This window comes from Typopeltis vanoorti, chromosome 15 (genome assembly GCF_054136105.1).
Source record: "Typopeltis vanoorti isolate ZY-2024b chromosome 15, IOZ_Tvanoo_1.0, whole genome shotgun sequence".
Classification (NCBI taxonomy): domain Eukaryota; kingdom Metazoa; phylum Arthropoda; class Arachnida; order Uropygi; family Thelyphonidae; genus Typopeltis; species Typopeltis vanoorti.
In genome coordinates, this window is record NC_143563.1 from 68,605,308 (window position 1) to 68,617,802 (window position 12,495).

The following is a 12,495-nucleotide window of genomic DNA, read 5'->3' on the forward strand; positions in this document are numbered from 1 at the left end:
AGTCATTTCTTGTCTAAAGGCAATCATCACCTGAATCCATACCCACATGGGATTCAAACCTGCACCTAGTTAGTTGGAGTGTGAGTAAGCTAACTATTTGGCTAACCAGAAGAGCTGTTTGCAGTTAATTTTTTGGGCCAATTTAAGGGCCCCCCCCAAACAATGAGGGGGGTGGGGGGGGTTTCTAGAGCCCTCTAGTACCTTTTTACTATCCAATTGCGAATTATTGAAACCATGTTGATATAATAGTCTCATCTTTGTTCTAGCACTGAGGAGTATCAATATTTCATTTCAAAACTTTCCACCTTTTTTGTTGTTTTCTGATTGATATGGATATTAATGCTAAATCAGTTATGAACTACTCTGTGTTATAAGATATAAATATTTAAATTATATTCAAATAATACAACTTGCACTAGAGCACATTTGTGGACATTATAGGAATAATTATAGATAGTGAATTTTTTTAGAATTGCATATGCTATGTGACTTTGGCATGTATGTTTCAGTAGTAGTAATAGTAGTTTGTTATAATGAACAAGTGAATATTAACAATATACAAGAGTTTGCTGTAGTAAAAGTTGGCTTATATTCCAAAAGGAATATAAGTCAGTTATTAACAAACTTTCAAAACAATTTCAGAAAATCTTCCTAATGATTCAGTGCTTAGTGTTATGAAAGATATGTATCGCCAAAAGGGAATAAATGCGCTGTTTGCAGGTATGTGTTTTTGTATTTCACTTTATTCTAGTGTATAAAATGCTAAGAAAATTATTCATTTAAATTAAAATAATTCCTGATTAGTGATTTTTCTCCTCAAACATGATTTCTGGTTGCAAACTCAGTTCAGGCCTGATCCTGTAATCTCAAATCATTTAGAGGAGACATTGACAGTCATTCCATCAAGTTTTGGCTTTGAACAAATTAGACGATTTGATTAATCTCTATCAGGAGCAGAAATTAGTTACATCTTTACCAGAATTATGATGCAGAAATTCTCAAGCTAAATGAAATCTGTCAAATCTCATCATCAAATTCCTGACATGTATAGAACATTGTGATAGTATTATCAGTATTATCAGATCTTACATTTCTGCTTTCTAAGGCACTTCTTACTGTATCAATCCACCAAGATCTTGTCTTCCAGTGGATCTTTTTCTTGCCATCCCGACAAAGAATATTTAATCTTTCTTCTCCCATTCTGTTTAAGTGACCATACCACCTAAGATTAGTTCTGCTAACACATTCCAGAATGCTAACAATATGAAGTTCTTTCCCAATATCCTCATTTTTAATATGACACTGCCATTGATGCCATCTGTTTACTTCCCCTACCCCAATCTTTCTTAGAATTCATATTTGTAATCTCTAGTCTTTGATCAAGTGTTTTATTTCTAACCAAACTCTCAGACTCATAAGTTAAAATTGGTCTGAATACTGTCTTGTATACAACTAGTTTAGTCTTTTGACTAATTTCTATATTTAACTGGCCATCTTCATTAAAAATTGTGCCTAAATAGCTGAAATGTTTTACTTCTGTTGGTTTTCCATTTAGGACGCAGTTAATGCTTTCAGTGTTTCAGCCTATTTTCTTTTGTCTTTTTATTATTATTATTATGTGGCACCTTCAAGGAGTCCAAAGACTCATTGAGGGAGGGCTCTACAACTTTCCATCTCCACCACTCAATTCACCAACTACAGCAAACCACTTCATGTACACTGCCATCTACTGCCCACCATCACCACTAGTATTTTCACAGACAATCACAAGCATCCATGCCTGTGGCAGGATTCGAACCTGCAGCCTTTTGGCTGGAGAGCAGATACACTAACTACTCGGTCAACCAGGCTGATTTTCATACCAAATTTTATTACAACAGTTATTCAGTTTAGCTAGGGAATCCGACAGACTTGTACTGGATTTATTTAGAAGTATAACATCGTCTGCATGAAGTAAAGAGCTGAGATTAACATCTCCAATTTTGATATTAGATTTAATACCACTTTCCTTCATAATGCGATCCATATACAGTCCATTTACCATCCTGGTAACTTGCATCCGGATCCTCTCCACCTTCCTCATCCCCAACCCAAGAAACCAAACTGACCAGCCCATATTCAGTTTTTTGAAATTTCTACTATAGGTATTGATATGAATTCTTTAGTGCATTCCAGTTTAATGTTTTCTACCACTGTGCTGTCACTTTTAGCATCCTTACAAATTAATTACTCCATACATCTAGAATTATCTTTAACCCCAGTTTTCATATCACCTTTATCATCTCTAATTTCTTTTACGGTATTCTTTCCTCCATTTCTAAGTTTTTTCAGTAGCCTCCAGAATATTTTGCCACCTTCCTGATATTTCTTTTCTATGTTCTTATCAAAGTCCTCCCATGACTTATGTTTAGCTAGTTTTACATAGTGCTTTGCTCTCTTACATTGTTCTCTGTATTCTCTATGAGCACAAGCTAGCTTACATATCAGGAACTTTCAGTGTGTTTTCTTCTTCTTTTCCTTGACTGCCTCTTTAACTTCCTGAGTACACTGTGGAGTTTCTATTTTTCTACTCTTGCAGACAACCTCGCCACATGCTTCTCTAGCTGAATCAATCACTTTTTCCTTAACGTTTGCTACTGAATCTCCAAGGTTTATTTCTTGTTTTCAAACTCTTTAATTTTTTCTTGAATAATGTGTTTTTGATTCTACAATACACTTCAGAAAGTTGCTCAACATTAATGTTATTTAAAACTTTCTTGCACACTTATTTTCGGTAAGAAATTGAGTTTTATCCTATGTATACTCATATGACCTGAATTGGGAAAACATCATTATTTCACATATTCAATGGGATTTTTCTTATTACTTGCATCTTCTCTCTATGTGAATTTGTGCACATTTTTATTTGGAACATGGTGTTATTAATAACTAGCTCATGTATTGAACAAAAATTCAGCAGGTACTTACCATTATTATTAGCTTTAAGGGGTGTTTAAGAATCAAAGCTATATAACTGAGAGCAGACCTCCACATGACCTTTAAAGGAATGTGGAGAACCGACCAGGGCTTCTGACTTAATGTCCAATCCTCACCTTCTCGTGATACAACCTGTTGGGTATCTACCTGGATACTGAACGAACTAGGATGGGCTGGTAATTTGGGATTTAGCCAACCAAATTGTATTCTTATTGGCTTAAACCAAAATACAAAATGATGGTACAACATGACAAAATTTCATGCCGGCTGCGGCGTCGCCCAGTTAAAGAAGGTCTTCGTTGTTTTCGCCAGGGAACCAGGGCGAACAGCGGAAAGTCAACTACTGGAACAAATCTGAAAACACACCCCAACTCAACATCACCAGAGTTAAAGATCACTACTATCAACATAGGAAGTCTGAATAGCAAAGAAATGGAGCTAGCTGAAGAATTAGATAAGTACCAGATCGACATAATAGAGGTGACTGAAACAAAAAAGGCAAAAACTGGTGAGGTCTTTCTGAGCAATAAATACAAAATGTTATATTCAGGCAATGACAATCAAGGAAAAGAAGGAGTAGCCATAGTATTCAACACTAAATACGAGGCTAATCTTCTTGAATGGCAGGGAGTCTCAAGTAGAGTGATGTGGGCAAATATGAGAATGGGGAACTGGACAATGACCCTTATTTGTGCCTGTGGTCCCACAGAAGGTTCTACTAAGGTAGAAGTGGAGGAATTTTTTCATACTTTAGAGAAAGCAACTGACACAATAAATAAGAAAAAGTTGGTCCTTGTTGGCGATCTAAATAGCAGAGTAGGAAATAATTGTCAGGCATACAAAAATATTGTGGGAAAATTTGGAGAAAAGAACAAAGCTGATAATAATGGCAAATACCTGTTGGATTTCTGCTCAGGACATGGACTGGTTATTACTAACACCATGTTCCAACATAAAAATGTGCATAAATTCACATGGAGAGAAGAGGCTAGGAATAAGAAAAGTCTCATTGACTATGTTATTGTCGATAGTGATGTTTTCTCCCTGGTGCAGAATACCAGCATTTATAGAGGATTTGAAATTGAAAGTGATCATTATTTAGTCTTGAGCAGGATAAAATTGAATTTCATATTGAAAAGAATAACATGTAATAATGTTTTAAAGCGAAGAAAAGTTGAGCAGCTCATGGATGTGAACTGTAGACTAAAATGCACAAAGATTATTGAAGAAAAAATAAAAGAGTTAGAACAGTAACCAAACCTTGGAGATTCAGTGGCAAGCCTTGAAGAAAACACTGATTGATTCAGCCAGATAGGCATGTGGTGAGATTGTCTGCAAAGATAGAAAAATAGAACTCCATGGTGGACACAGGAAGTTAAAGAGGCAGTGAAGGAAAAGAAGAAAGCGTATCAAAAGTACCTGGCAAATAAGTCAGCTTTTGCTCTTAGAGAATACAGAGAGAAATGTAAGAAAGCTAAACACTGTTTAAAACTAGCTAAACAAAAGTCATGATAGGAATTTGGCAAGAACATAGAAATTAAATATCAAGAAGGTGTTAAGATATTCTGGAGGTTGTTGAAGAAGCTTAGAAATGGAGGAAAGAGTGCTGTAAAAGGAGTTAGAGATATTAAAGGTTGACATGAAAATGGGGGGGGGGGTATCCTTGAATTATGGAATAATTATTTTGAAAAATTGCTAAATGAAACAAGCAGTGATAACACAGTGGTAAAGAAACACTCAACAGGCATACAATCAGGAATACATATCCATACTTGAAGTAGAAAAAGCCATCAAAGGCTTGAAATGTGGAAAGGCAGCAGGAGTAGATGATATTCGGCCAGAAATACTGAATTATGGTGGTATAAAAGTCTTACAGTGGCTGCACTGCATAGTTCAGGAAGTCTGGCCAGAGAGACGAATTCCTGATGATTGGAGTAGAGCTCTAATAGTACCCATATATAAAAAGGGAAATAAAACTGAATGTGAGAATTACAGAGACATTTCATTACTGAGCGTTCTTGGTAAGATATATGCAAATAGACTTGAGAAACGGTTGAGAAGAATTGTGGAAGAAAAGCTTAGTGAAGAACAAGCTGGATTCAGGCCAAGTAGAGGCTGTCAGGATCAGATCTTCACTTTACGACAAATAGTTGAGAAAGCATGAGAATATAACAAAGATCTATACTTAAGTTTTGTCGATCTGGAAATGGCATATGATAAGGTGCCAAGAGAGAAGCTATTCAATATGCTACAGTTATATGGTGTCAGTGGGGTATTATATCAAGCAATACTTTGTCTTTATTTGAGTTGTAAGTCAGCAGTTAGAATTGAAGGAAGTACAGGGAGATGGTTTAATGTTAAATCTGGTGTGAGACAAGGATGTACATTATCCCCTCTGTTATTCATTATCTATATGAATCACATTATGAAGGAAAGTGGTATTAATCATGATATCAAAATTGGAGATATAATGTCAACTCTTTGCTTTATGCAGACGATGTTATACTTCTAAATAAATCTGCTACAAGTCTGCAAGATTCCCTGACTAAATTGAATAACTGTTGTAATAGATCTGGTATGAAGGTCAGCAATAAAAAGAAAAAAAACAATGAAAATAGGCAGAATCGTTGAAAATATCAAATGTGTTGTGAATGGAGAACCTGTGGAACAAGTAAACCATTTCAGCTACTTAGGCACGATTTTTAGTGAAGATGGTAAATTAAATATGGAAATAGACAACAGAATCGACAAAGCAGGTATGGAATGAAGTCAGTTGAATAAATTCATATGGGATAAAAGAGAAATTAGTCGGAACACTAAATTAGCTGTATACAAGATAGTGTTCAAACCAGTCTTACCTTATGGATCTGAGAATGGGTCAGAAGTAAAACACTTGACCAAAGACTAGAGACTGCAGATATGAGAGTCCTGAGAAAGATTAGAGGTGTGAACAGATGACATTAATGGCAATATCATATTAAAAATGACGATTTAGGAAAGAACTTGACATTGTCTGCATCCAGGAATGCATTAGCAGAGTTATTCTCAGCTGGTATGGTCACTTAAATAGAATGGGCAAAGAAAGATTAGCTAAACAAGTGTTTTCTGCATGGTTGGCAGGAAAATGACCCAGAGGAAGACCAAGATATAGGTGGATTGATACAGTACAAAGTGCCTTAGACAATAGAAATATAAGATCTGATAATGTTAGAGTCTTGGCAAGTAACAGACTGATTTGGAGGAAAATTGTAGTTAGGAAGTTAGTAAGGATGTAAATTTTTCTTGTAGTGCTATCATATCCTGTACACCCCTTGAGGGTACATGGCAAGCATTTGATGATGATGGTGATTAGCTTTGCTCTTTTCTCCAAAATTTTCCAAGACATTTCTATATGTCTGGTAATCACGTCCTACTATTGTTCTCTTTAAATCTACAATGAGCATCAATTTTTCCTTTTTCTTCAGTAGCCTTCTCTACTGTCTTGAAAAATTCTTCCGCTTCTTCTTTAGTAAAACTTTCCTTGGGACAATTGGGACAAATAAATCTCATTGTTCAGTTCCCTATTGTCAATAAGAGGATGATCTACTTGATTTTGCCAGCCATACAAGAAGATCATCCTCCTATTTAACATTGAATACTACAGCTACTTCTTTTCATTGCTTGTTATTGACTAAATATAACATCTTATATTTGTTGCTTAGACTGATCTCATCTGTGTTTGTCTTCATTGTTTCAGTAACACCTATTATGACGATTTGGTACTTATTCAATTCTTTTGCTAGTTCCATTTCTTTTTCCATTGATGCTTTATCTTGATGGTGCCTGTCTCGAACACTACTGATGTTAGGTTGGGTATGTTCTGGGATTTGTTCCAGTAGCTGACTTTTCACTCTTTATCCTGATTCCCTGATGAAAACAGTGTTGCAGAACCAGGGTGAACCGTGATCTTTCAACTACATATTTCAACATGATGATGAAACCAAATATTAGGTAAAATGTAACTGAAGTATATTTCAGAAACTGGTTGTTGGGATTTAGAGAATGATGCATTATTGCATACACATGGTTTATCCAATAGTCAAATTAAGTTTGGACAATGTTGTACCTGTCAATTTCTTTAATAATTATGAAATATTAATGACATTAACATTCACTAACATTAACAAATCCGTTAAAAATGTTTACAGGGCTGTTGTTAGCACCTTGGGTCTACTAATTTAATATGCTTTTCATGTTTTTATAATAAAAACATTAGAAAAATTAATTTGACCTGCAAGCCTATCTTATTAATAAGATGGACTTGCAAGTCAATTTTTTTTTCACAATACCATTAGTTTATTATGTAAAGTACAACAGATGGTCCAAGTAAAATCAACAGCAAATAACAAAACTTTTTAAAATTATTATTTTATTGAATAGAACATACATGTTAATAAATGGTCTGCAGGCTAAAATAAGCTGTGATATAGGTTTATATTTGTCCTATCACTGGCTCAAGCTCTTAACTAGTCATGAATTTATTTCTATAATGAAGGAGAAACAAAACTAAATTCCAATTATGAAATTCAAATATTAATTTTCAAACTTGAATTTATCATCTTGTTGGCTCACAAAGATTTTTTCATACATACTTTGAGTAAAGATATATAACTGTACAGATGGCATTAGTGGCAGAATCGTATTAAAAATTAAGACATTAGGAAGGAACTTGACATTGTTTACATTCAAGAATGCGTGAACAGGGCTAATCTACAGAGGTATGGGCACATTAAACAGAATGGGAGAGGAGAGGAGCGAAACAGGTGTTTGGTGCCAAGATGTCAGGAAAAAGACTCAGAGGAGACCAAGAACTAGATGGATTGATTCAGTCAGAAATGCCTTAAAAGAACAAAATGTTAGATATGCCAATATTGGAGTGACAAATAATTTGGAGAAAAATTGTTGATAGGAGATTAATAATATGTAAATATAATCATGTAGTTGTTGTCTTAGTAGCCCGAACACCCCTTGAGGATACATATCTTGAAATTGGTGTTGATGATACATGTACAAAAATTAATCAAGAAATTATGAATGAATCTTATTTAGTGATGAGTAGCAAGGTTTTAAATCTGGAAGATCTTGCATGAACAGTATTTGCTATGAAACAACTAACAGAAAAATCTACAGAATACAACACACCAGCTTTTACACAACCTATCTTAAAAATCTTAATGCGACAAACATGGCAGCAGTTGCTTGCAGTAATCTACTCCCCACTTTCTTCCTACTTCCCTTCCTTGCCTCCCCCCACCCCAGCAGGCCTTATTTCATTAATAGCTTCACTATCAGTGAAGGCTGTCTTCAGAAAGTTAGAATTAAAGAAAAAAATTTGGGGAAATGAAAGTGTTAGTTTTTATATATATATATATAATAGTGTATTTTAAAAATTTCTTTATTTTTATCATTTCAGGTTTGGTTCCAAGAATCATGAGAGTAGCTCCTTCTTGTGCTATAATGATTAGTATTTACGAATTTGGGAAAACTTTTTTTCGTGCTCGTAACATTCTTCAAGAAGAAAAAGTTGAACCTGTTCATAAAGAAATGGTAATAAGTGAAACTGTACAGAAGCCGTAATTTAAAAGATAGGCAGCATTCTGAAAATTTGTATAAAATATGGCCTACATCAAGTTCTGTATAAATGATATTTTAACAAAAAGTAATTTTGTTACTTGAAGCTGTTTACTATAATCAAAGATAAAATGCTGGTGCAGAGATTCTATATATATAATTTGCATACCAGATAGATTTGTGGTCCAAAGGTGTTTCTACCATAAAGAAATAAAATTTCAAAGCAGAGTAAAATCATTGAATGTCTGCTGAATGAGTTAAAAGTTATATATACTTCAAAGTGTTTTTTTTTTAATTATTATTATATTTATTTGTGATTATGTACCTATAATTCAGAAATAACCAGAAAAGAAAATCTGTTTAAAAGAGACATAGTATCAAAATAGATTTTATATATTTGAGCAGTAAGCCTTTTATTTATGGTATAGTTCACCCACCATTTGTAGGTCCCTGCTTCTTGTCTTTCCAAGAATAGTCGATTCATGCTGAAGGGGAGGAAGAAATGAAGGACGTCCTAATTGGTCGCCAACACGCGAAATCATGTGCTTTATAGGTAAAATTTTCCAACTGTTGTGCAAGCAACATAGTTAACTATAATAATCATAAAAGAGAAGTTAATTTTCTGACCGGTAATAATAAACAACTCATCCTACAATACGGACTGATTACCCTATTATCGGAATGGATTCTCCTTTTTCTAACATGTGCAGAAGTGTCGAAGGATCTCTAATCAGTGGGCGAACTATATGTGTATTAACTTAGTATAATATAAAAATAAATAAACGGAATTAAGCATGGAATATTTTAATTGAGAAATTTAATAATTACAAGTGATATTAGTTCTTTTTCAGTGCTGATAAATATTACTCTTGCCACTTCAGTGTGTTCCTTTTAATTATATCCTGTTTAGGCTTAGGTGCTGGTTAGAACTAATGTTTAATGGGATGAAAACAGCACACGAAATGAATTAAACAATAGTTTAATGCTTCCAATATTTCACCTGTCACAACCTGTATATTGTAAATTGTAACACAATTTACAATATACAGGTATGACCTCATTTACGTTGGGATTAGGTTCCTGAAATTTCCGGCATTAATTGAAGCAAAAATATAATGAGAACATACAGTATGTAAATACATTAAGTTCTACTCCAAGATTTTCAGTAATCAATACAAAGCACTTAAAAAATGTATTTTAACACTTTTACTGTCTGTAGAAGTGGGAGCAGGATGAATCCCACTTAACTTTTCAGGGTCCTGTTGTCTAGTCACCAGTTCATATTTGTCAGTTCACTTGCAATTCTTAGTCCATGTTTAATGTAAATTTGCTTTTTATCATTGCATTTTATATTCTGTTTTTTTGTTTAATTATTATTTAAATTTTACGTCGTAGTTTAATTATTTGGTATTATAGTTTTGTTACAGTATCAAGACCATCTTTGTCTAGTAAGTTGGGTAAAGTCATGACTCAACACCCCTCCAATCGTGATCTATGCAAGGTGCAAAAGTAAAGCTGGTGTAAACTGAGTCATACCTGTAAATATAAATTTATATATAAATATTTACATATAATCATATATCATCATCAAATTCCTTCCATGTACCCTCAAGGGGTGTACAGGATATGATAGTACTACATGAAAAATTTACATCATTACTAACTTCCTATCTACAATTTTCCTCCAAATAAGTCTATTACTTGTCAAGACTCCAATATTATCATTATCAGATCTTATATTTCTATCGTCTAAGGCACATTGTACCATATCAATCCACCTATATCTTGGTCTTCCTCTTAGTCGTTTTCCTACCAATCTGGCAGAGAACATTTGTTTTGCTAATCTTACCTTGCCCATTCTGTTTAAGTGAACATACCACCTGAGATTAGCTCTGCTAACGCATTCCCGGATGGTGACAATGTCAAGTTCTTTCCTAATATCCTCGTTTTTTAATCTGATATTGCCATTGATGCCATCTGTTCACGCCTCTAATCTTTCTCAGGACTCTCATATCTGCAGTCTCTAGTCTTTGGTCAAGTGTTTTACTTCTGACCCAGCTCTCAGATCCATAAGTTAAAACTGGTTTGAACACTGTCTTATATATAGCTAATTTAGTGTTCCGACTAATTTCTCTCTTATTCCATATGAATTTATTCAATTGACTTAATACCATACCAGCTTTGTTGATTCTGTTGTCTATTTCCATATTTAATTTACCATCTTCACTAAAAACTTGCCTAAGTAGCTGAAATGCTTTACTTGTTCCACAGGTTCCCCATTCACAACACAGTTGACATTTTCAACAATTCTGCCTATTTTCATTGTCTTTGTCTTTTTAATGCTGACCTTCATACCATATCTATTACAGCAGTTATTCAGTTTAGTCAGGGAATCTTGCAAACTTGTAGCAGATTTATTCAGAAGTATAATCGTCCGCATAAAGCAAAGTGCTGACATTTACATCTCCAATTCTGATATCATGTTTAATACACTTTCCTTCATAATGTGATCCATATAGATAATGAATAACAGAGGGGATAATGTACATCCTTGTCTCATACCAGATTTAACATTGAACCATCTTCCTGTACATCATTTAATTCTAACTGCCGACTTACAATTCAAATACAGACTAAATATTGCTTGATATAATACCCCACTGACACCATATAACTGTAGCATATTGAATAGCTTCTCTCTTGGCACCTTATCATATGCCATTTCCAGATCGACAAAACTTAAGTATAGATCTTTGTTATATTCCCATGCTTTCTCGACTATTTGTCGTGAAGTGAAGAATCTGATCCTGACAGCCTCTATTTGGCCTAAATCCAGCTTGTTCTTCACTAAGCTTTTCTTCCACAATTCTTCTCAACCGTTTCTCAAGTATACGTGCATATATCTTAATAGGAACGCTCAGCAATGAAATGCCTCTGTAATTCTCACATTCAGTTTTATTTCCCTCTTTATATATGAGTACTATTAGAGCTCTACTCCAATCATTGGGAATCCGTCCCTCTGTCCAGGCTTTCTGAACAATGCAGTGCAGCCACTGTAAGACTTATACCACCATACGTCAGCATTTCTGGTGAATATCATCCTCCTGCCGCCTTTCCACATTTCAAGCCTTAGATGGCTTTTTTTACTTCAAGTATGGATATGTATTCCTGATTGTATGCCTGTCGAGTGTTTTTTACCACTGTGTTATCACTGCTTGTTTCATTTAGCAATTTTTCGAAATAATTATTCCATAATTCAAGGATATTCCCCCCCCCCCCCCCCCCCCCCCCGTTTTCATGTCAACCTTTAATATCTCTAACTCCTTTTACAGCACTCTTTCCTCCATTTCTAAGCTTCTTCAACAACCTTCAGAATATCTTCCCACTTTCTTGATATTTATTTTCTATGTTCTTGCCAAAGTCCTCTCATGACTTTTGTTTAGCTAGTTTTAAACCGTGTTTAGCTTTCTTACATTTGTCTCTGTATTCTCTAAGAGCAAAAGCTGACTTATTTGTCAGGTACTTTTGATACGCTTTCTTCTTTTCCTTCACTACCTCTTTAACTTCCTGTGTCCACCATGGAGTCCTGATTTTTCTATCCTTGCAGACAACCTCACCATGCCTCTCTGGCTGAATCAATCAGTGTTTTCTTCAAGGCTTGTCACTGAATCTCCAAGGTTTGGTTACTGTTCTCAAACTCTTTTATTTTTTCTTCAATAATCTTTGTGCATTTTAGTCTACAGTTCACATCCGAGAGCTGCTCAACTTTTATTCACTTTAAAACATTCTTACATGTTATTCTTTTCAATATGAAATTCAATTTTATCCTGCTGAAGACTAAATAGTGATCACTTCCAATTTCAAATCGTCTGTACACTCTGGTGTCCTGCACCAGAGAGAAAACATCAC

At 34.5% G+C, this 12,495-nt stretch overlaps 1 protein-coding gene across 1 annotated transcript in view; it reads left to right on the top strand.

Annotated features, from left to right (window-relative positions):
• Positions 1 to 8,823, top strand: part of LOC150098849 (mitochondrial glutathione transporter SLC25A40-like) — a 101,373-nt gene extending 92,550 nt beyond the window's left edge. Inside the window, exons 9-10 of the mRNA XM_090405080.1 lie at positions 643 to 720; positions 8,429 to 8,823. Of these exons, the coding sequence (XP_090261206.1) occupies positions 643 to 720; positions 8,429 to 8,592 (242 nt within the window). The 3' untranslated portion in view covers positions 8,593 to 8,823. The remainder of the gene's footprint in view (positions 1 to 642; positions 721 to 8,428) is intronic.
• Positions 8,824 to 12,495: the final 3,672 nt, after the last annotated feature.